Source organism: Pseudophryne corroboree, chromosome 12, assembly GCF_028390025.1.
Source record: "Pseudophryne corroboree isolate aPseCor3 chromosome 12, aPseCor3.hap2, whole genome shotgun sequence".
NCBI lineage: Eukaryota > Metazoa > Chordata > Amphibia > Anura > Myobatrachidae > Pseudophryne > Pseudophryne corroboree.
Genome location: NC_086455.1, coordinates 172,482,986 through 172,509,104, shown reverse-complemented (window position 1 = coordinate 172,509,104; position 26,119 = coordinate 172,482,986). Strand labels below are relative to the sequence as shown.

The 26,119-nt window shown below is 47.7% G+C and overlaps 2 protein-coding genes across 3 annotated transcripts in view; both read right to left on the bottom strand.

Annotated features, from left to right (window-relative positions):
• FBLN5 (fibulin 5) overlaps positions 1-16,779 on the bottom strand; it is a 79,773-nt gene extending 62,994 nt beyond the window's left edge. For both annotated transcript variants that reach the window (XM_063948578.1, XM_063948579.1), the window contains exons 1-2: positions 16,548-16,779; positions 5,086-5,134 (exon numbers count right to left, since the gene is read on the bottom strand). In XM_063948578.1, the coding sequence (XP_063804648.1) occupies positions 5,086-5,134; positions 16,548-16,561 (63 nt within the window). In that variant the 5' untranslated portion in view covers positions 16,562-16,779. The remainder of the gene's footprint in view (positions 1-5,085; positions 5,135-16,547) is intronic.
• A 1,045-nt stretch (positions 16,780-17,824) lies between these two features.
• Positions 17,825-26,119, bottom strand: part of TRIP11 (thyroid hormone receptor interactor 11) — a 109,107-nt gene continuing 100,812 nt past the window's right edge. Inside the window, exons 18-21 of the mRNA XM_063948576.1 lie at positions 25,186-25,300; positions 24,513-24,641; positions 21,824-21,950; positions 17,825-19,997 (exon numbers count right to left, since the gene is read on the bottom strand). Coding sequence (XP_063804646.1) covers positions 19,798-19,997; positions 21,824-21,950; positions 24,513-24,641; positions 25,186-25,300 — 571 coding nt within the window. The 3' untranslated portion in view covers positions 17,825-19,797. The remainder of the gene's footprint in view (positions 19,998-21,823; positions 21,951-24,512; positions 24,642-25,185; positions 25,301-26,119) is intronic.

Here is a 26,119-nt window from a genome sequence, read left to right as displayed (position 1 = left end):
AAAGAGACGCAGAGCACTGATACATATAGAGATGCAGAGCACTGATACATAAAAAGACGCAGAGCTGTGATACATAAAGAGACGCAGGGCACGGATACATATAGAGATGCAAAGCACTGATACATAAAGAGACGCAGAGCACTGATACATAAAGAGACGCAGAGCACTGATACATAAAGAGATGCAGAGCACTGATACATATAGAGACGCAGAGCACTGATACATAAAGAGACGCAGAGCACTGATACATATAGAGACGCAGAGCACTGATGCATATAGAGACGCAGAGCACTGATACATATAGAGACGCAGAGCACTGATACATACAGAGACGCAGAGCACTGATACATACAGAGAGGCAGAGCACTGATACATAAAGAGAAGCAGCGCACTGATACATAAAGAGAGGCAGAGCACTGATACATAAAGAGAGGCAGAGCACTGATACATAAAGAGATGCAGAGCACTGATACATATAGAGATGCAGAGCACTGATACATATAGAGACGCAGAGCACTGATACAGAAAGAGAGGCAGAGCACTGATACATATAGAGACGCAGAGCACTGATACATAAAGAGAGGCAGAGCACTGATACATATAGAGACGCAGAGCACTGATACATAAAGAGACGCAGAGCACTGATACATAAAGAGAGGCAGGGCACTGATACATATAGAGATGCAGAGCACTGATACATATAGAGATGCAGAGCACTGATACATATAGAGACGCAGAGCACTGATACATATAGAGACGCAGAGCACTGATACATATAGAGACGCAGAGCACTGATACAGAAAGAGAGGCAGAGCACTGATACATATAGAGACGCAGAGCACTGATACATAAAGAGACGCAGAGCACTGATACATATAGAGATGCAGAGTACTGATACATAAAGAGACACAGAGCACTGATACAGAAAGAGAGGCAGAGCACTGATACATAAAGAGAGGCAGAGCACTGATACATAAAGAGAGGCAGAGCACTGATACATATAGAGACGCAGAGCACTGATACATAGAGAGGCAGAGCACTGATACATAAAGAGAGGCAGAGCACTGATACATAAAGAGACGCAGAGCACTGATACATATAGAAACGCAGAGCACTGATACATAAAGAGAGGCAGAGCACTGATACATAAAGAGACGCAGAGCACTGATACATAAAGACACGCAGAGCTGAGATACATAAAGAGACGCAGAGCACTGATACATAAAGAGACGCAGAGCACTGATACATAAAGACATGCAGAGCTGAGATACATAAAGAGACGCAGAGCACGGATACATAAAGAGACGCAGAGCACTGATACATATAGACGCAGAGCACGGATACATAAAGAGACGCAGAGCACTGATACATAAAGAGACACAGAGCACTGATACATAAAGAGACGCAGAGCACTGATACATATAGACGCAGAGCACTGAGTGTAGGCCTGGTGCCTGTAAGACAATAGAAGATAAATACTGTATGTCTGGTGTGATGTCACTATCCAGGAGAGGTCTATACTGTCATTACCCCAAGTACTGTAGATTGTAAGCTCTCACGAGCAGGGCCCTCTTCCCTTGTGTGCTTACCCTTTTTTACTTTAATCATCTTCAACTGCACCAACTCCAGCAGTCTTCTGCCACCGGATACTTATTCCAGTGTCATCTGCTGATGTAGCTATGTTTATTTACCCTGTACTTGTCCTATACTGTCATCAACTGTAAGTTACTGTTTTCCTGTTTGATTATTTATGTACTCTGTAATTGGGCGCTGCGGATCCCTTGTGGCGCCATATAAATAAAGGAGAATAATAATAATACTGTGCAGGTGTAGGAGGAGGTATTATTCCTTTATCATTTTGCAACCAAGTAATGTGCTGGAGGAGTCATGTAATAAGGAGACCTAATTCAGAGATGGAAGCCAGAGGGAACGCTGCTGCTTCTGTGGATCTGAGGACATATAGCAGGGGTGGGCAATTATTTCAGCTGGGGGGCCACTTAACACTTTCGAGTGAATATCGAGGGCCACACACAAAACAATGTGGCTCCAGCAGGGTACTTATCGCAGATTATGCTTTGAGTGCATTCCCTACTGCCAGCGACATTGAATAGTCAGGTGTCAAAACACCACTTGCTAACAATCACATTTAATAATAATAATAATAAAAAAACAAAAAAAACTTTTTACAGTTATCTTCCCTCTCATTTCCTCCCTCCCTGGACAAAATAATCAGCTCCCCTTCCCAGACAAAGTTACCAGCTTCCCTCCCTGGACAGAATTGCCAGCTGCCCCCACCCTGGCACCCCTGCCCCTTTGCCAGGCAGGTCCCGTTGCCACCAGCCATCCAAACATGTACCTTACTTAGGTGCTCTTCCCCGAGTCCACATAGTGCTGTGCCTGTGCTGCTGCATGTGTGCAAACTGCCCGCCACACGCATCCATGCTGCCGCTCTGCCTTTAGCTCCACCCCCAACGGCGCCTGATATCACAGGTAATCTGGCCGGCTGTACCCAACATGACCAGGCTTACTCAGCAGCGCCCATGGCTCAGAGGTAATGCAGCGCAATGACAAGCAGCTCAGCCAGTTGTAGCACTTGTCATTGCACACGGATGCGGGCCGGGCAGGATCAGTTCACGGGCCGCATGTGGCCCGCGGGCCGTAGTTTGCCCACCCGACATATACTAACAGTGCCGAAGCTGACGGCTTCCCAGATTCACTGCTTGCACAGCATCGACCAAACATCTTGCCCACTGGGTGCACCATTAGCATCTGAGCTACCCCAAGGTTGCTCAGAATTCCCCCCACTTCTATGGTGCCCGGGCCAGATAATCTGCAGCTGGTCAGTCAGTCCACACTGCAATCAGAGCAGTACCATTGCACCATGTGCGATCTGCAGCTCCAGCCTATGTGCTGAAAAGATCAAACATTGGTCAATTACGACCGAATCGGGGCTTCGTCGGAATCAGGCTCATAGTTTGGACTATGAGATGATCTGTCGGCCAACTCTGGGTCATCTTAATGTATAGGCATGCCGGCTAGGGGCCTCCGAGCATGGGCGGGTGGTGGTCACACAATCAGAGCGGCCAGGCATCATTCTCTACCTGCCTCCCAGCCTGCAGCCAGACAGGGAATGGCTATCAGCATGCCGATTGGTGGATGGCTGGAGCTATCCTCCAATCACAGTGCAGCATTCTCTACCTGCCTCCCAGCCTGCAGCCAGACAGGGAATGGCTATCAGCATGCCGATTTGGTGGATGGCTGGAGCTATCCTCCAGTCACAGTGCAGCATTCTCTACCTGTCTCCCAGCCTGCAGCCAGACAGGGAATGGCTATCAGCATGCCGATTGGTGGATGGCTGGAGCTATCCTCCAATCACAGTGCAGCATTCTCTACCTGTCTCCCAGCCTGCAGCCAGACAGTGAATGGCTGTCAGCATGCCGATTGGTGGATGGCTGGGGCTATTTGCCAATCAGAGTGGCAACAGCCATTCACTGTATGTGGAGACACTGTGCAGGACCGTAGGAGGGGCATGTTATTTTATTATTAAATTGGTTCCTGTTAATGGGTCGGTAGTGGCCGCATGTACGATGGTGACGGCTCTGGATCTACTTATTGTATCTGCACATCCGCAATGTAACATCACCTGTCTCCATACAAGAACTCACTGTGGGGGTCATTCCGACCCGTTCGCACGCAGCGGTTCTTCGCTGCGGTGCAAACGGGTCGGAACTGCGGCTGTGCGGCGCTCGCATTGCACACGCACGTCATTGTCCAGCGACGTCCGTCGCCGGGCAATGACGCCAGGACAGATGAAACCGATCGCAAGAAGACTGACAGCGGGAAGGAGGATCGGGGCGTCTACTCACCGTTTCCCGGGCGTGGTAAGGCGAACGCAGGCGTGTCCAGTCGTTTGGAGGGCGGATGTCTGACGTCACAGCCGGGAACTTCATCGCTGGATCCGTCGCACTAGGTAAGTAGCTGCAGGGCTGGTCTTGTTTTACTTGAAACTTTTTTAGCATAGCTCGGCTGCACAAGAGATCGCACCCCTGCTATACAGATATACACTCCCCCATAGGCAGCGTCTAGTTGATCGCACAAGCAGCAAAAAGTTGCTACGTGCGATCAACTCGGAATGACCCCCTGTGTGTAATGCTTACATGAGCGGGGAACCCTTAGTCACTGAGTCACACGGATCACTGTGCATGGGCACAAATGGCAAGCTTTCACATATAGCGTACAGTATGTGCAGATACGACGTTACGCAGTTTTATATATATATATATATATATATATATATATATATATATATATATGTCCTTCCTATTCTGAGTCATACAGACAGAAATTGGGCGTTTTGGGACGGGAACTGTGCAGTGACAAAGGGGTCAATTCAATTTGCCGACAGTTGAATAGTTATTTAATTCTGATCATGTTAAGTCGGCGAATGCTCATTCTCCCGGACTTAACAGGTTGAATTGTCGGGAGAACGGGCATTCTTCGACTTAACTGCCCGGCGCAATGCTGATTCCCGACAGAATCAGCCTTGCGCCGGCCGTGAACCAGCACTTTTGTCGGATTTTTGCTCTCACCCCCTGAGAGGAATTCCCGACAAATAAGTGTCCAATGGCGCTGTATTGAATAGCGCTGGGAGGTAATTTACGGCGCTATTCAACTGTTGGCAAATTGAATTGACCCCAATGAGAGCGATGGAACCAACCCGACACGTGGGCGTGTATGTAATGCTCGGTGGGGTTCTGTGTTGTGTCTATGAGGACAGGAAGCCTGTATATGAGGACGGGAAGCCTGTATTTGATGGTCGTCTTACATCTACTGGAGCGTAGGGACCGGTTCAATGGCTTATTACTAATGATGGCGGTTGTGACAGCCGTTGCACCAGGAAAGGGCGGCCCCAGTTTTCCACTTGCAGACACACAAATCCCTGCATTATCTGACGCGCAAGGCAGCCTTTTATTTAATGCTGGTTAGGTGTATGGTCTTCTAGGGGCAAATAACAGATATATAGCATTTCTAGCATAATAAATTAGAGTACAGTGTATATTGCATGGTAAATGCAGGAGCACTCACCTGTGCCTGCACTGCGTCCGTAAGGCAGAGTGTCAGCAGGGTCAGTATTCTGAAACAGAAAGACAGATCATCATTATTCCCATCACAGACAGCCAGTGCCCCATGGCATATAGGTAGCAGCTCTGTATTACTAGGCAGGACTTCTGCCCACACACAGGTCACTGCAAGAGCACAAAATGTGGCACCTTTGTAGAACCATGTTGCACTTTGGGAGGGGGGGTGTATGTAATACGTACAGAGTTAGGTCCTGCCAGAAATCGCAGTGTAAGAATAAAGCGGGGGGGGGGTAGGATTAGGAACTGGGGGGTTAGGGTTAGGCACTAGGGGGAGGGGGATAGGGTTAGGCTGCGAGAGGGGGAGAGTTAGGCTGCAGGGGGAGGGGAGAGTTAGGCTGCGGAGGGGGGGGGGTTAGGAACTGGGGGGTTAGGGTTAGGCACTAGGGGGAGGGGGATAGGGTAAGGCTGCGAGAGGGGGAGAGTTAGGCTGCAGGGGGTGGGGAGGGTTAGGGTAAGGTTGTGTGTGGGGGAGAAAGGGTTAGGCACTAGGGGGAGGGCTAGGCTGTGGCGGGGGGGATGTACTAGGGGGAGGGTAATGCTTCAAGGGAGGGTTAGGGTTAGGCTGCGGGAAGGAAGAGAAAAGAAGCCTTACTATGGGATCTAGTTGGGACTATAGCTGAAGCCACACCAACGCTGGAGCAGGAAATTAGTCTGCTGAGCTTGCACTCTAAGCTGGATGGTGACTTTTCTCAGTGACAATAATAATCCCAGGGCAGACTTCAGAGATCTATAAGTAAAGCCCAGCTGTGGCTTTGAACTAGGACACGCACTACTAATACCAGCAAAAGATCCAACTACAAGCTGGCTGAGCGATCTCAGGGCAGGGGGTTAGGCTTTTCTCAGTGCCAGGCACCCTCAGTGCCACCCTCCGCACGTGGGCATTCATTGCTGTGGGCAGTCCGTAGTGTCCCTGCCGCCGCCTGTCTGGATTTCTGCAGCTGCAGGTCCGGTCTGTGAGCGTAGATCAGGACGGTTTCCCTCGGTGGCGGTGCCACAGAGCTGACACACCTGGTGATGGCGCTCTGCACCGATTCCCACTACAGAATTATTATTATTATTTATTTATTACCAATTATTTATATAGCGCACACATATTCCGCAGCGCTGTACAGAGAATATTTGGCCATTACATCAGTCCCTGCCCCAGTGGAGCTTACACTCTATATTCCCTATCACATGTACACACACAGACACAATCACACTATGTTTGGATTGTGGGAGGAAGCCGGAGTACCCGGAGGAAACCCACGCAAGTACGGGGAGAATATACAAACTCCACACAGTTAGGGCCATGGTGGGAATGGAACCCATGACCTCAGTGCTGTGAGGCAGTAATAATAACCATCTGCGCAGAAGCTGGACGTTATAGCGGTAATCTGGAGAATATACAACCAGTAAGCAGCCTGAAGGCCTGTGGCAGGTATACAGACGGCCCTTATTGTATATACAGACCCTGGTATATTTAACCGCCGGTTTATAGAACACCTTATTCTAGATATTGATTGTTATGTGAGAACGTTATTCGTTATATTTTGTGTGAATTGTTATTTTATTACTTGGGGTGTTATTATTTAGTAGTTTACGTGTCTTGATTACATCATTCTGCCAGGACAATACCGTTGTTGTCACAGTATAAGCGCGGTCCTGCGCCATTGTTTCTATTCCGGTCACTTTCCTTGTTAGAAAGGTATTTTAGTGTCCAGACTCAGTAACGGGGTGATGCCAGTTTTACTATGTGCCGATTACCATATTTTATTTTCCTATTCATTAATATGTTTGACCTCATATGGTAATTCGTTAGCAGCTGGACCTATACGGCTTTTGTGTACCAATATTTATCTACATAGAAACATCTCCATGTTACGCCCATACCTTACACAAGACACTGCAAACACTGCAACACTCATTGTCTCCTGCATTGGATATTGCAATAGTTTCCTTACTGCTCTTCCCCGAACCAGCGCGTCTCACCCACATGCATTACCCGCTCCCAGTCACGGTGACAGCCATTCTGTAGAACGCCCTCCCTCGCACAACAAGACTTTCTTCTAGTCTCCAAACTTTCACGTTGTTTCTTGAAATGTTACCTCTAAAGACAGCTGATCATACCTCAGAACCACCCATAATACTACTCTATTTACCACTACACAGCTCAAACAAAATTTACATGTGTTCTTTCCATACTCAAACAGCTCCTTGATTCCAGGCCAACATTCCTGCATTACTGTATCATACATTCACCTAGTACAGTGATGGCGAACCTCGACACTCCAGCTGTTGTTGAACTACACATCCCAGCATGCCCTGCATCAGTTTTAGCATGGCCAAATAGCAAAACTGATGCAGGGCATGCTGGGATGTGTAGCTCAAAAACAGCTGTAGTGTCAAGGTTAGCCATCACTGACCTAGTGCTTTCTAAAGGCTGCATTTACACCCATGCGGCAAATGCCTATTTCACTATAGATTGTAAGCTGGCAGGCAGGGCCCTCAGGCCTCTGTCAATCTTGGAAAATCCTTCACTGTGATGTAGACTTTCACTGACACAGTATGTAAATGTCGCCCTGGTGTTATGGGCTCACATCCCCGTTGTCCAGTAAAGGAGATGCTCCTAAATGTTGTTTGACTTTGGGGAGTTATACGGTCTCCAGAGCGCCATTTAATAAAACTCACTTTTTTTCTTTTTACATAGCGACTGTTAGTCTGCCTGTCAGTACGCACTCATTTCTTACCGTGTTCCCAACTGTACAGCGCAACGGAATATGCTGCTGCTAATTATGTAAATAATAACATTTTCCTCTATATTGTCAATGCTGCAAGGGTTGAGTTCAGGCCAGCGGCTGGGCAGAGATACAGGGGGTAATTCAGACCTAATCTCTCGCTAGTTTTTTTTTGTTACAGCGCTGCGATCAGATAGTCGTCACCCATGGGGGAGTGTATTTTCGCTTTGCAAGTGTGCGAACGCATGTGCAGCCGAGCTGTACAAACAGATCTTGTGCAGTCTCTGCTCAGCCCAGGACCTAAGGGCCCTACACACTGGCCGATTTGTGTTAAAGATATGAACGATCTCGTTCATAAATGAACGAGAACTCGTTCATATCTTTCAGTGTGGAGACTCCAGCGATGAACGATGCGCGGCCCTGCGCTCGTTCATCGCTGGTCCCCCGTCGGCTGTACATGCAGGCCAATATGGACGATCTCTTCCATATTTGCCTGCACTTCAATGCAGCCGGGTGACGGGGGGAGTGAAGAAACTTCACTCCCCCCGTCACTGCCCCCCTGCCGCCGGGTCGCCCGTCGGCCAGCTCAGCGGCGGATCGGCCAATGTGTAGGGCCTATTACTCAGCCGCTGCGATCACATCAGCCTGTCCGGGGCCGGAATTGACGTCAGACACCCGCCCTGCAAATGTATGGACAAACACTCCCAGAAAACAGTCAGCTGCCACCCACAAACGCCCTCTTCCTGTCAATCTCCTTGCAATCGGCTGTGCGAATGGATTCTTTGTAAAACCCATCACACAGCAACGATCCGCTTTGTACCCGTGCGACGCGCCTGCGCATTGCGGTGCATACGCATGCGCAGTTCTGACCTGATGGCAACGCTGCAAAAAACGCAGCCTAGCGATCAGGTCTGAATTAGACCCATGGTTCCTGCAGAAGATTATGTTCAGTTCCTGGAGAACAGTGTCCCAGAAAAGTTTTTAAATAAAACAGTTCTTAGGTAATGACCGCTCTGCAAGACGCATCGCTACAGCGAACAACGCTCCGCAGACCACAAGTATATGTAGTAAGTAGAACATTAGAGCTTAGTAAACACATAAAACTCTCTTCAAACGCAGCTGTTGAATTAATAAAAATCATATTCCAAATGTAACCTGGGTTCTGTAAGAGAAGAGAACGCGGCGGTTTTGCAGAGTGACGGTTACGCTGGTTTATTAACCATTCCTCTTCCACGCGTGGTGATTGAAGTACAGAGCGCCAGTCCTTGCCAGGCAGCTTGGCCATGCCAGTGACATGATGCGGATTGTTCTGCCAGTTCGGGGCTTAATGAAAGGTTTATCTTGGCTCCCGGCAGCAGGGTCTCTGGGAGAGGACAGACCTGCGCTAATCAGTCACTAATTTGTGGAAAAAACCGCAGAGAAATAAAAATATAAAACACTCATTTTCCTCTCAATCCATTGAGCCGACCAGCGCGCCCCAGGAGCCCACAGAGGAAACGGCCTTTCTTTCCATTGTATATAACAGCCGAGGCCCAACGGGGCAGCTGGAACGTCTACAGACAACACTGATGGGGGGGTATTGGCGCGGGGCAGCTGCCATTATAAACATCTCATAAACAATGTATCATTACTTGTCCTATTATACAGTGCCAGGCCGGCCAGGATACATGGTACCCGCCTGAGATGCCACATATGTGAATGGGATAATTGGCATCACAGTGCCCTGCTGTACGTCAGTGTAAGTCAGCGTTCAGTAGGAAGGAGAACGTGGGGAGAATCCTATACTGGGCTGTGAGACACCGTGTGAGGGTAGATGGGGCCATAATGGGTCATACCAGGGCACTAGTGTCTATATGGGGGGGCGGCTCACAACGCTGACCGCAGGCCCTCCGCCATGAGCTCACAAATACCCTGTACCGGCACTGGTGAGGAGTGCCCAGGATGTGCAGAAAGCAGAGGCGTGAGGTGAGAGGCACCAAACTTACTGACATCTATACAATGTCCTCCTCCTGCTCACCCTGTACCCGTGACGTCTATACAATGTCCTCCTCCTGCTCACCCTGTACCCGTGTTATCTATACAGTGTCCTCCTCCCGCTCACCCTGTACCCGTGACGTCTATAGTGTCCTCCTCCCGCTCACCTTGTAGCACTGACGTCTATACAGTGTCCTCCTCCCGCTCACCCTGTACCCGTGACGTCTATACAATGTCCTCCTCCTGCTCACCCTGTACCCGTGACGTCTATACAATGTCCTCCTCCCGCTCACCCTGTACCAATGACGTCTATACAATGTCCTCCTCCCGCTCACCCTGTACCAGTGACATCTATACAGTGTCCTCCTCCCGCTCACCCTGTACCCGTGACGTCTATACAGTGTCCTCCTCCCGCTCACCCTGTACCCGTGACATCTATACAATGTCCTCCTCCCGCTCACCCTGTAGCAGTGACGTCTATAAAATGTCCTCCTCCAGCTCACCCTGTACCAGTGACGTCTATACAATGTCCTCCTCCCGCTCACCCTGTACCCGTAACATCTATACAATGTCCTCCTCCTGCTCACCATGGACCCGTGACATCTATACAATGTCCTCCTCCCGCTCACCCTGTACCCGTAACATCTATACAATGTCCTCCTCCTGCTCACCATGGACCCGTGACATCTATACAATGTCCTCCTCCCGCTCACCTTGTACCCGTAACATCTATACAATGTCTTCCTCCTGCTCACCCTGTAGCAGTGACGTCTATACAATGTCCTCCTCCCGCTCACCCTGTACCCGTGACGTCTATACAATGTCCTCCTCCCGCTCACCCTGTACCAGTGACGTCTATACAATACAATGTCCTCCTCCCGCTCACCCTGTAGCAGTGACGTCTATACAATGTCCTCCTCCCGCTCACCCTGTACCCGTGACATCTATACAATGTCCTCCTCCCGCTCACCCTGTACCCGTGACGTCTATACAGTGTCCTCCTTCCGCTCACCCTGTACCCGTGACGTCTATACAATGTCCTCCTCCTGCTCACCATGGACCCGTGACATCTATACAATGTCCTCCTCCCGCTCACCCTGTACCCGTGACATCTATACAATGTCCTCCTCCCGCTCACCCTGTACCCGTGACATCTATACAATGTCCTCCTCCCGCTCACCCTGTACCCGTGACATCTATAGTGTCCTCCTCCCGCTCACCCTGCAGCACTGACGTCTATACAATGTCCTCCTCCTGCTCACCCTGTACCCGTGACGTCTATACAATGTCCTCCTCCTGCTCACCCTGTACCCGTGACATCTATAGTGTCCTCCTCCCGCTCACCCTGCAGCACTGACGTCTATACAATGTCCTCCTCCCGCTCACCCTGCAGCACTGACATCTATACAATGTCCTCCTCCCGCTCACCCTGCAGCACTGACATCTATACAATGTCCTCCTCCCGCTCACCCTGCAGCACTGACATCTATACAATGTCCTCCTCCCGCTCACCCTGTAGCACTGACATCTATACAATGTCCTCCTCCTGCTCACCCTGTAGCAGAGGCGTCACCGGGTGTGGTGACACCCGGCGCGCACGCTGTATTGGTTAGCCAAACCTCTGTGGCTGGCCACGCCCCAGTGGAGCCTGGCCACACCCTTAAGCATGGGCCCCTACAACAGCATTCCCCGGGTGGGCCCTTCAAGCCCCAGTCCGACACTGTATGTATGTATGTATGTATGTGTATATATGTATTTATTTACAATTAAAGTAACACTAGGTAGACCACTCTGCAGCAGGTTCAGACTGGCCAACAGGAGAGACCCTCAGTGGGCACCAACCTCTCCACTAGGGGTCAGTAACATGGTGCAGCAGGATCATGGATGAACTTGAGAGCCTGGTTTGTTTCTATAGAAACTGCACCAAGCTTAGCCCTCCTGTCAATCAAATTGGTTTGTCCAGACATAATCCTTTCCTACCTTTAAAAAAGGGGCCTTGTTCTTTGCATGTGCAATGGTTGTCAAAGTCCCTCTGTGGTGGCCAGTCACACCCCCTCTAGTGGCCAGCCACACAGCTTGGGGCCCTTACCGCTGCCGCTCTGGTGGGCCCTTCGTGCACTGCGTCTGTAATGAGTTTTGCGGCTTGTAATAAGGGGAAATCTGGACAACAGGCACCTCAGAAGAGGCACTAGCCATGTATTGCAAATACATTAGTTACAAGCCGTCATTATGTCGCTATTGCAATTAAAAAAAAAAAGTCACTTGAGAAGCATTAAAATTGCTCAATGTGTCCTTCACTGTGGTCAACAACAGTTTCCATTCATTCCAAGCACACTCTCTATAGGTACTAAAGCCCCCCCCAAAAAAAGGAGAAGATGCAGAAAGAAAACATAGGCACAGAGGGGATAGCGAGAAGGGGAAGAGAGCAAGACAGAGGAGAGATGAGAGAGGAGACAAGACAGATGAACTGGAGAGAAAGAGGGGGATGTAAAAAGGGGAGAGAAAGAAGAGGGGTGTCAGAGAGAGATGCAGTAAGAGGGGGAGGCAGCTAATAATATATACAGTATATCACACATGTTTCTTTGTAATGCAAATTGTAGCTGACTGGTCCCCTACACTGTGGAAATTATTCCTCACGTGTCCTCCTACATCTAGCCTCATACGCCACGCAGCACGATCAAAGCGAACAGCCAGGTCCCTAGAGACTCTACCAGCGTCGGGCGTCTTTTCCTGCAGAAAATGCATCTTAGTCGCAATGTGATGCCACTAGGACGCACCAGGAGACTGCGCTGATTAATGCGATATGCGACACTTGTGTATATTGTGTGCGACTGAGTCTGTATACAGAGCACAACGGTGTATTGGAAAAAAGCTGCGGCTACTACATTGTCCGAGACTCAGTCGCACACAATATACAAGTGGCATAGATCAAATTAATCAGTCTCCTGATGCGTCTTGGTCCCATCACGTTGTGACCAAGACGCATTTTCATGTAAAAAGACCCAAATAAAGAGTTACCTGTAGAGTTGCACTGGACCTGGCTTGCCCAGCGGGGCTGTTTGGCACGACTGTATGAGGGCATGTCTGGATACATACAAGGTGCCATATAAATAATGAAATACACTCAAGTGAAGGTATAAGGGGTTCTGGACGGCCGGTGGGGTTAAGCCGTCTCATCTGGGGTCCGAAGTCTGAGGATTTGAGAGCAGAAATGTCATAGTCTCCCAGCAGTTCTGTAAGGGTTCTAGTCAAGCAGCATACCTGGGCTCTACGTCCAGCCCTCCTGAAACCTAATAGGTGCTGACAGTGCTACAGCCTAGACCAGGCATGTCCAAACTGCGGCCCTCCAGCTGTTGTGAAACTACATATCCCAGCATGCCCTGACACAGTTTTGCTGTCAGAGAATGCTAAAGCTGTGTCAGGGCATGCTGGGATGTGTAGTTTCTCAACAGCTGGAGGGCCGCAGTTTGGACATGCCTGGCCTAGACGTTAGGAATGAGAAATGCAGATCTCCTGACCCAAGCTAACTGGCACCAATGGTCAGAATCAGGGATTTAGACATGAACAGCGCCCCCTATGTGCTCCGAATTAGAGGAGCATGAAACTGGTTTACACCGAGCTACACCTGTGACATAAAGGTCACAGCATAAAAAGGAGGCTCACCGGCTCCTACAAAGGTAAGTACATGGAAGCACTCTAAGTACCATCACTACCAAGTTCCTGCTCTATCCTGCGGCCGCAGATTAGTGCGAACACTTTAATCCCCCCCCAGCTGTCCTGCACGGAGAGCCAGGCGTTCTGCCATTACACCCAGCAGTCCTGATCCACAGTCAGGAAGGATTTAGCAAGCGTAACCAGCAAAGTGCCCAGTAGCTACATCATGCCCGCTACGCACAACGGTTTTACACGGCTGCGAATATCCTCTTATAACTGGCACCACAATGTAATAAACCTTGGAGAGAGATAAAGTGGATGGAGATAAAGTACCAACCAATCAGCCACTGTCACGATTGGTCACACTGGAATGTGTGGTTGCGCAATTCTTTTTATGCAGAATTGCGCAATTCTGCGGATGACATACAAGATTGACTGTGCAGCACCGTCACTCAATCAAACAATATTGCGCTGTGCATATTAATGAAGGATAGAGCGAGAGATTGTTCCGCTGTTCATTAAATCGCTCAGTGTGTACCGGCAATCTGTGATGGGAAATCGCCCAGATCATGTGTACCCGGCCTTAGGACCGGATTGGCTGGTACTCTATCTCCATCCATGTGTTGATGAATCTCCTCACTAGTAGGTAAATTGGCCATACGTTGAAATGGGAAGCGGAGATATACTGGAGGTAGGTGCAGGGACTAGGTAATACTTTACACAATAAATGGAATAGACAGTGGGAGAAATGGGATTGGGGGGGGGGGGGGACAGAGAGCACAAACTCCGCGTCAGTCTGCAGCGGCAAAGGCCAAAACCGCTCTGCTATGCATGACAAGTGCGCATGGTACAAACATCACAGCACGTTGTCACCTGACTGGAAGAGGAGGACGGGATTTGGAAATGGACAACCATGGTGTCACTGTAAAGGGACTTTTACTGCAAGGGAGGGATTCTTTACTACAAGGGAGGGATTCTTTACTACAAGGGAGGGATTCTTTACTACAAGGGAGGGATTCTTTACTACAAGGGAGGGATTCTTTACTACAAGGGAGGGATTCTTTACTACAAGGGAGGGATTCTTTACTACAAGGGAGGGATTCTTTACTACAAGGGAGGGGGCTTATTCAGCAACAGAAACATTGATAAAACGTTTTCCTCATAGAAATGGTATCTGGGACATTATGGGATTTATCAGATCACAACTCTGGGAAGTCAGGAAACAACAGCAGCCCCCCAGCTCACACACACACGGGTGGGGGGTGGGCTGCATTCCCCTGGAATGACATAAGTTACATGTATGAAAGGCTGGCCTACATACTAGTTATGTAGTAGAAATCTGACACAAATTGACCTTATTTGGAAATTACTGCCAGGATAAAGTAAGAAACACTCGCAGTGAATACGGACAGTTTCCCCCAATCCACAGATCAGATATTGCTACAGCAACTGCACAATTACTGAGCTCAGACCTTGGGCAATACGCAGGACGTATAGGGACCTGGATCCCATCTGCAGAACAATTCCCTCCGCAAAGTGCAACATTCTGCAGCAATGGGGAAATGCTCTGCAGATTAATACCTTAAAGCAGAGGTGTCATGTGCAAGGAACATGGCCCAAGTAAATCACTGTATCACTATCACAGTTATTTACCTTGCAGATCTCCAGTTGTTTAGTGACTACAAGTCCCAGCATGCTGTCTCAGTTCTACAACTGAAGAACGACAGGTTGAATAAATGCTATTTTGGTGGCTCTGAAACGCCTCAATCCTTAACACACCTCTCTCAGTTCAGCTGACGCCACTGGTTACCAAGCTCGGTCCTCAGGTACCCTAACAGTCCAGGTATTCAGGATATCCATGTGTGAGCACAGATGTTCTAACAAAATGAAGTACTAATTAATCCACCTGTGCTCAAGCATAGATACCCTCTTGCTTAGATTATCCACCTGTGCTCAAGCATAGATATCCTCTCTCAGATAATTATCCACCTGTGTTCAAGCATAGATATCCTCTCTCAGATAATTACCACCTGTGTTCAAGCATAGATATCCTCTTGCTTAGATTATCCACCTGTGCTCAAGCATAGATATCCTCTCTCAGATAATTATCCACCTGTGTTCAAGCATAGATATCCTCTCTCAGATAATTACCACCTGTGTTCAAGCATAGATATCCTCTTGCTTAGATTATCCACCTGTGCTCAAGCATAGATATCCTCTCTCAGATAATTATCCACATGCGCTCAAGCATAGATAGATATCCTCTCTCAGATAATTATCCACCTGTGTACAAGCATAAATATCGTCTCTCAGAGAGATTATCCACCCGTGCTCAAGCATAAATATCTTCTCTCAGATAGATTATCCACCTGTGCTCAAGCATAGATATCCTCTTTCTTAGATAGATTAGCCACCTGTGCTCGAGCATAGGATATCCTCTCTCTTAGATAGATTATCCACCAGTGCTCAAGCATAGATATCCTCTTACATTATCCACCTGTGCTCAAGCATAGATATCCTGTCTATTAGATAGATTAACTGTGCTCAAGCATAGACATCCTCTCTTAGATAATTATCCACCTGTGCTCAAGCATAGATACACTCTCTCTACAGATTATCCAACTGTGCTCAAGCATAGACATCCTCTCTCTCTTAGATTATCCACCTGTGCTGAAGCATAGATATCCTCTTAGATAGATTGATTAGACACCTGTGCTGAAGCATAGACATCCTCTCTCTTAGATTAACCACCTGTGCTCAAGCATAGATACCCTCTCTCTTAGATACTCTTGGTACGTTCTGCATGAATAATTCCCCCTTTGAATGCATAACATCACAGATGGATGATAAAAGATAATTCCAAACACCAGATGCCATCTGCATTCACGACTGCATGAGAGGATCATACTTTTTACTGCGCAGTCTGAAATCTGGTGCCTTCCTCAGTCTCCTGACCCATAAACTACCCAGCAGGGTCTAGCGCCATCAAGTCACACAGGACACAGTGTCAGAGGGAACCCCATAGAGTGCAGTGAAAGGAGACACAGAGCAGGAAGCGTACCTGAGTCTCAGCATTTTCTGCGCTGGGTGCCTGGGCTGTGCGAGCTTTGCTGGGAGTGCAGAGTGATGTAAGGAGAGAGTCTGCAGCCTGTCCCATACACGCCGGCCAGCACCTGGTTCTGCTTAGTCCTGCGCTGTAACTCTGCATAACACCAATTGCACAAGGAATGCAAAAAATGAGCTCTTCATTTTCAGAGTATGCTAAACAATGCAAATAGGGGCCTCCTTCTGAGACAGCTGGATGTGATTAGTCCGCGCACTAACTGGCCAGACCCCTCACAACAATCTTGGGGTGACTGCCAAAAAGAAGAAGGGGTGGGGGGGAGGGTGTTAAGTGCTTTAACCCTTTCACCGCAGTAAAAATGCCTCATTTGTGTATTGTAACAACATAGCCGAAGGGGCGCTTACACTGGTTTAGGGAGAAGAGGTGATCTAGAAGGTATAGGACAAAATGTAAGCGCTCTCGGAGCCCCAGATCTGTAATCTATGCTCATTAAGTAATCGCATGCAATACAATCAAAGTGATTATATTACACAATAAGTAGAGTAACTTCAGTTCCCAAGCCACCAAAACTGTGCACGCACAATTAAGTTGCGGCAGAGTCAGCGTGCGCAATCGGCAGGGACGGTAGGTTGCACTGAAGACACCGGACTGTATAAAGGGAATATTTGTGGCTAGGTGACATAAAACCAGGTATTGTTTAAAACGGATAGTAAAATGTTTTCATGCCATATAAACTGGACACATGCGCAACAGATTACTTCAAATCCAGAAGAAAGCAATTTTCCTTTGCACTCTCCCTTTTTCCCTACTGATTGATAAGTAGTTGATGCATGTCTGATCCAGCCTCTCTGCACAGGCTTGCCTAGCATACAGTCCCAGTGGCCAGCATACAGTCCCAGTGGCCAGCATAACACATTTGTCTTCGCAGTGTGCAGAACGCTACACCCAGCAGCGTGAACACATTGTACAGAGCAACTTCCAGCATGTCTTAGCCAGCAATGCCAAAACATCTCCTTTTCCCCCTGCAGAAGTTTTTCTACGGCTCTCCCAGTGTCATCGGTGAAACAAGATGGATCTGAGGCCTACGAAACGCTACGATACAAAGAACATAGGAGACGGATACGTCTGGGATGACAAACAAAAGGAATAAAATTCCTTCTGCATCCAAAATGTATAAAATAAACAAAACTCACGGAAATATTTGCTCCTCTTCCACGGATTGTCTATCGGTCAGCAAGTCAGAAAATACAGCGGGTATTAACGCAGAAACAAAATGATGTTCATTAATTTAGATTTATTTTCTATACATTATATTCACACTATAGCCCTCCAATTAGCAGTTATGTAACAAATAACCAGTATACAGGAACAAAAAAAGAGGCAATAAAATACAAAGGTGAAACCTCCCATTGTTTTGTGTACGGAATAGATGGCAGGACGCAATGTGTAAAGCCCTCTGCCACTAGTGGTATCTCACACAGCAACTTACGGGAACGTCCACTCAATTCTAAAAATAAATGACCTCTTCCCTCCATCAAGGGCTAAAGAGAGTACCGCCATTTACGAGCTATCTGAACCCTAATGTCCCCCAAAAATATGCTGCTTAGCTACAGCAGATGTGATTGGCTACAGGTATTATTCCTACAGCCCGTGGTTAGGGTCAGAGAAGGGCCGCATTTCTTTCGGATTTCCACGCCAATGCTGTAGTCACATGGTGGAGGGCTGGAAAGCTGTCATATGGAGATTGGGCGACACTTCCACGCCGACAGAAAAAGAGGCATACCGCCTGATGCTAGATCGCTGTGGGGTTTGCCCACCTGCTTACTGCTGTTTGTCAATGGTGCGCCTTATGTAATAAATAATCACTTCTGCCATAAGTTATCAGGGGTCTAGTACTGATTATGAAGAAATTGCGGGAAACATAAAACACAGCGGCTTCTAGGACGGGGGCCCTTGGCTTCCGAGGCGCAGGACCTGGCGGAAGTCACAGCGGTCACTCAGGACATACTGTAGGTAACAGCAATGCAGCGTATCCCTTAGAACTAAGGCTCTGCATTCACCAATGCTGCACATTACCTGGTCACTTAGTCTCGGCCCAGGCGTGACCTGAAAGAGAATAACCCTACGTATAACAGCTACTAAGTGCTAGGGCCGAAACGGTGCCCCAAGAGACCTGTAGACTCCACCAGCGGATAACATGGAGCTCTGTAAATTCCGTCATATAGCGAATTTCTTACATTCCTTTTACTTCCTCTCTCCCCGTCTCTTATTGGCGTGCCAGTCCTTGTGAGCGCCATTTCTCGCAGGACTACAATGCAATGTTTAAATACCTGATTGTTAGTGTGTTCATATTTGTCACAATAATACCTATTTTCATTTGTTTTGTTTTTTTAAATATCTAATCAAAAGTTTAGTTGGACGTCCCCATTAACTTAAAAATCCATTCTGCACATTACCCAACTGCTGATGAGATGATTCGTACTGCTGCCTCGTTCTAGTGCGTTACCACCTGGCGAGGCTGACGTGGCACCTGTCACCTCCCTTCCCTAGCACCTTATTGGCTGTAACGGTTTCTTCCTTTCTTCAGTATCTCCGGCAACATAAAAATGGGTTTACAATTTACCCTTGTATCAATCGGGGAACGTATAGAAATAAAAAAAGCAGAAGACAAATAAGTGGCCATGACATATGTACAAAATGGGAGTAGTCTGATGGTTTCTGCAGAGTGTAATAATGCGGCACATGGCTCGCTGTGTATGCGGATGAGAATAACACTGACTGGGGGGGTGGGGGTAGATTTAATCACTGATCCCTCAATAACGGAGACACAATGTTCTGCTATTGCTCATGTTTCCTAAATTGAGGAATATTCTTTCGGATAAAGTCGTATTTCACCTACAGCGAGTCCCTTCCTGGCATGTAAATGTATACGAACTCCAACATCAGACCGGCTTTGCCTCTTCCCTGGAACGGAGACCCCCTTAAAGTGTCCAATTGCAACGCACATTTATTTGGCATACACCGCGCTGTTGTTTTGCGCTCGGTCGTTCATCATCTGGATTATTCCTCTCCCAGATTTCATGCCAAGCAGTTGAAAAAAAAAAATGTTTTTTTTTGTTGTGTTTTTTTCTTTTTAAATAAAGTTTTCTGATTGTACAAAAAAAAAGTCTCTTTGGGTTCTCTTATTTACAAGTGTGTTTTTGTTTTTAAAGTGCTGTAATGCTCCATAGGCTCCATTCAGATCAGTCTATTGCTTCAGCAGATCCTTCAGCACCGCTCCGGCGTCCGAGGAGACTGGCATAGGTGTGAATGTGGGGAGGGCGCTGGAAATCGGCTTCATGAGGAGGTGCCCTGACGTGCCCGCTGCGGCGGTGGAGATGAGAGGAACGGCAGCGGAGCGAGGAGCCAGGAATGGGTTGGACTCCTGTCGTCGGCTTGACATAGCTCCTGCAGGACAGAAAATCAGTCTTAGCTTATTGAGTTATCTTGCAATAGACCATGCATGTGACCTTCTAGTACCACAAGCGCGCAGGAAGCCAGCACGCGATAGTGATTATCCACAGGATAGCGGAGGCGTGTCACACAGGTACATACGGGATAAGCTACCAGGCACCCTATGCAGGGTGGTTATACAGAGCAGAGAGCCGGACAACTCTGATTACACCCAGGCACTTATCTAATGCCCCAGCACTTTCACCGAGCTTACTGCCTTCCCCTCATCCGTGATCCCTTCTCCCTCCCACCTCTATGTCTGCTGCTAACGCTATCCTCTCTCCTGAGTCTTCTGCCTGGGTGTCGCCCAAGACTTCTTCTCTTCAACTCACTTCCCTGCTCTACCAGACTGTAAACCAGCCCACCTTCTCGTTCAAATATACCCTAAAACCGCGGCTGTACATAAAAGCCCACCACCAGCTCTCACACACTTATCTCACACCCTCTCTGTCCACCCTCCTTATCTATTCCCAGTCACAGCCAAACAGGCTGTAAGTTCTCATAAGCAGGGCCCTCCACCGTGCGATGATCCTACACGCAGCCAGCGATTCTGAGTCCTACTCGCAGCCAGCGATTCTGAGCCTTCCTGTCCCCGCCCACCCAGGTCACAGGGGCACTGTGTGTTCTATATTGTAACGGTCAGATGTATTAACCTGGAGACGGCATAAGGAAGTGATAAACCAGTGATAAGTGCAAGGTGATAAACGCACCAGCCAATCAGCTCCTAACTGTGAATTTACATATTGGAGCTGATTGGCTGGTGCGTTTATCACCTTGCACTTATCACTGGCTTATCACCTCCTTATGCCGTCTCCAGGTTAATACATCTGCCCTGTCACATAAATAACTGGCTGTATTGTGTGTGTGACCCGGCTTGTGTTGTATTGTCTGTTACTAGGACTGTAATGCTCCCTGGGAAGACACTTGATGGTACCATATACATAGTAAGCTCTGGACATCACCACTTCTAATGCTGTTCATGAGGAGGATTAGTCAGCGACTAATCATATAAAAACAATGTTTAAAAAAAATAATTTTGTCCTTGATAAATGAGCTGTATTATACTTATTATTGTACATTAACAAAGAAAGAAAGAAAGAAAGAAAGAAAGAAAGAAAGAAAGAAAGAAAGAAAGAAAGAAATGAAAGTCTCAGGTTTTTCCTCTCCAGCGATGGTAAAGATATTAGAGGCCAGAAACTCTGGAAACAATTACCGGGGGCCTGCTCTTATTAAACGGTCATTTGGCACGGAGACGATACATGAAGCAACAAGTCGTATGACAGCTGCGCTACCAGCGGTTATATTACTGGGGCTCATTCTGCTGATAAATATACTGATCAGCATGACATTATGGGGTGTGGGCCAGAGGTGGACGCAATGATTCACAGCTGCGTGCGCCAAAGCCGTTCTGTGCGAAGCTGGCGATGACAGTAGCGACCGCAGAGAGTATTTATTCTCATAGTGAGTCACAGGTAGCCAGCATTTGGCGGAGGTAGGGGGGGTTGGAGCGATTTTATCGGAATGCCTTAGTGCTGTACTGTAAATGCAGACGCAGTTTGGGGGGGTATCTTATAGAGAGGCTCATAGTCCGGTCCCCATTGTTTGATGGTGCGCTGATGTGTAACGGTGTTCTGTCTATTATATGTCTGCAGCGGATGCGAGGCGAACGTCGCTGACCACAAGCCATCAACACTATGGCTGTTCTTGTCATCTGCGCTGTGAAAATAACCATACCCATCTAACGGGCAGCAATCAGCGTGCGGCAGAGAGAGGCGATTTACCTGGAAGTGCGGCAGCTCCGGTTGCTCTCTGGCTGAGGGGCGCCATGTCCTGCATAGTCAGCTTGGGCGGCGGAAGTTTCGGCAGCGATTCCGTCTCCAGAAACTTTACGAAGAGCTCTGAAAATGACTGCGCACACAGAACATGAATGACGTCACCTGAACTCAGGGACACAATGCAGAATTACTCCCATGGCCGGGCAGCATAAACACTAATGACCTATGTTATACCGAGCATTACATACCCCCAAAATAGAGGAATATAATAAAATACGCATTATAGCGGCCCAGTAAGTATTGTACAGAAACACTATTAATATATAAGTAATAATATCCATTTATGTAGTGGCAAAATGTTATATAGCACTGTGCTACATTCTATATATCTCAACATTGCATCTATCTCTGCACCACTGGAGCTTACAATCATATTTTGCAGACATACACATCAAAGCGGTGGGGTGAGGCAGAGCCTTTCCTGTCATACTAACGTATAGGCCAGAGTTTTGACCACATAAAGTATATAAAAAATACAAATAATATATTATAAATATCTTCTTTGTATTACTTAAATCATTTTTATAGTAAAAATTCTGGAGTAAAAAGTCTATGGCAGGTGAGGCAGTGTCCCCCCCTCTGCCCCCGCCTGCCATGTCCGCACATTTCTGATCAAAACTCACCAAATTTCCAGCAGTATATACTGCCGCACCTGTGTATAATGCCCACATGTATATACCGCTGCACCTGTGTATAATGTCCACATGTACATACCGCTGCACCTGTGTATAATGGCCTCATGTATATACCGCTGCACCTGTGTACAGTGCCCACATGTATATACCGCTGCACCCGTGTATAATGCCCACATGTATTTACCGCTGCACCTGTGTATAATGCCCACATGTATATATACTGCTGTACCTGTGTATAATGCCCACATGTATATACCGCTGCACCTGTGTATAATGCCCACATGTATATACCGCTGCACCTGTGTATAATGCCCACATGTATATACCGCTGCACCTGTGTATAATGCCCACATGTATATACCGCTGCACCTGTGTATAATGTCCACATGTACATACCGCTGAACCTGTGTATAATGGCATCATGTATATACCGCTGCACCTGTGTACAGTGCCCACATGTATATACCGCTGCACCAGTGTATAATGCCCACATGTATATACCGCTGCACCTGTGTATAATGCCCACATGTATATACCACTGCACCTGTGTATAATGCCCACATGTATATATACTGCTGTACCTGTGTATAACGCCCACATGTATATACCGCTGCACCTGTGTATAATGCCCTCATGTATATATACTGCTGCACCTGTGTATAATGCCCACATGTATATACCGCTGCACCTGTGTATAATGCCCACATGTATATACCGCTGCACCTGTGTATAATGCCCACATGTATATACCGCTGCACCTGTGTATAATGCCCACATGTATATACCGCTGCACCTGTGTATAATGCCCACATGTATATATACCGATGCACCTGTATATAACGCCCACATGTATATACCACTGCACCTGTGTATAATGCCCACATGTATATACCGCTGCACCTGTGTATAATGCCCACATGTATATACCGCTGTACCTGTGTATAATGCCCACATGTATATACCGCTGTACCTGTGTATAATGCCCACATGTATATATACCGATGCACCTGTATATAACACCCACATGTATATACCGATGCACCTGTGTATAATGCTCATATGTATATATACCGATGCACCTGTATATAACACCCACATGTATATACCGCTGCACCAGTGTATAATGCTCACATGTATATACCGATGTACCTGTATATAACACCCACATGTATATACCGCTGCGCCTGTGTATAATGGGCTCATATATTGTGTGTAAATCTGGCTCTGGTACTAGCCAGTGCCTCCTCAGCCACTTACCTCACCGCACATCTCTGTGTGACATACCAGTTTGTGGACTGAGGTAAAGCACATAGATAACATGCATGTATCACTGGGTCTGATGACAGAATTACAACATGTGAGGTAAGACACTATACCATATGACGGCATTTATTCTAGTGCTAATGTGAGTTGTGAATTGTGAGAAGAATCATTTCATGACTTTAACATCTACCTAATTATTAGTGATTTGGTCTCACTTCAGTCAGGGCAAGTATATTTATTACCATCATTACTACAGAAATATCATCAGAACGGTTATCTGGAATTATCCATTTATTGGAATATCAAAGCGGTAACATTAACTGAGGAACTGTTACCATTTAAGGAGACTTCTGTATTAATTGTCCCCCTTTTTTTCACTAATGATTAACCTCGAGGATTAGATTTATTTTTATTAGTATTAAACTGTAATTGTGTATTTGTTTATCACATGGTGGATATGCTTTTTAGTGTAATACTAATCCAGTCTGTATAGATTTTTTAACGGTTAATTCTTTTGAATAAATTTCTTAATACACTAATATTACACTGCGTGCGCTCCATATTCTTTTCTATGGTTACAGGGTGGCTAATACCCTGTTTTTGGAGAGCAGCGAAGTTTCATTTAGCAAAGGTCGTCTGTGTACCATATGCGCCTTGATTTTTCCTTTCTCGCCAGGTAAGACTTACACCATGCACGTGCAGGCTGGAGACACTGAATATTGTAACCGTTCACTTACGCTATTGAACAAGGAGTGGTGGCTTGGTCTTAGAGGGGTGCTGGGGACACTCTTGGAAGTAGGTGCTGCTCCTCCTCCGAGCCAGCCGGTCACCCACCGGGTGACACCGCGGTTCTCTTCTACAAAAAGCTGCAGGGACAGGAACAGATCACTTGTGAGGCTTCCAAGAACAAAGGCCGGTGACCACAGCCAACAAGTCAGCCCACCTCCCTCGCTTATGGTGGATCCTAACAATCCAGCCAAAGCCCGGCCGCTCCCAATCCATCAGCCGCCTCCCGTCACGCAGCCCGGCCGCTCCCAGTCTATCAGCCGCCTCCCGTCACGCAGCCCGGCCGCTCCCAGTCCATCAGCCGCCTCCCGTCACGCAGCCCGGCCGCTCCCAGCCTATCAGCCTCCTCCCGTCACGCAGCCCGGCCGCTCCCAGTCCATCAGCCGCCTCCCGTCACGCAGCCCGGCAGCTCCCAGTCCATCAGCCGCCTCCCATCACGCAGCCCGGCCGCTCCCAGTCCATCAGCCGCCTCCCGTCACGCAGCCCGGCCGCTCCCAGTCCATCAGCCGCCTCCCGTCACGCAGCCCGGCCGCTCCCAGTCCATCAGCCGCCTCCCGTCACGCAGCAGCCCACAAGCTGGCGGCACAAAGCAGAAGGATTTCATACTAAGCAGCAATTACTCACTTCATCCATCTCAGCTTTCTGTAGTCCCAGGATGCTCCCCATTAGCCGCAGAACCTCATGGCGCTTGTTTTTCGGGGTGTGGAAATGGCCAACAAAGAGATTCCTCATTAAGACCCTGAGAATTGCAGGAAAATGCTTTTACGATCACTACTACGCTGTGTAAAGCGTCCTCTGCGTGCAGACTGCGGCTCGTATTCCAGGACAGAGCGCGGTAACGTAATGCAATGATAAAGCCAAAAGCTGTAATATACATGGGGCCCAGAGTATATACTCACGGGGTAAATTTACTAAGACAGGAGCTCTATTTAAGATGGGATGTAGCAACCAATCAGATTCCAGGTATTATCTTCTAGAGGGTGCTACATAAAAGAGAAGTAGAAAGTGATTGGTTGCTATGGGGAACATCCCATCTTAAATAGAAGATCTTAGTAAATATAGCCCTTGGTGTCTGTAGTGAGTAAAGTGAGGTGCCGCTCTGGACACACAGAAGTGGCGCTCGTATCCCATACACTACAACGATATGTCTAAAGGGCCCCATACACTACAACGATATGTCTAAAGGGCCCCATACACTACAACGATATGTCTAAAGGGCCCCATACACTACAACGATATGTCTAAAGGGCCCCATACACTACAACGATATGTCTAAAGGGCCCCATACACTACAACGATATGTCTAAAGGGTCTCATACACCACAACGATATGTCTAAAGGGCCCCATACACTACAACGATATGTGTAAAGGGCCCCATACACTACAACGATATGTCTAAAGGGCCCCATACACTCCAGCGATATGTCTAAAGGGCCCCATACACTCCAGCGATATGTCTAAAGGGCCCCATACACTCCAGCGATATGTCTAAAGGGCCCCATACACTTCAACGATATGTCTAAAGGGTCCCATACACTACAACGATATGTCTAAAGG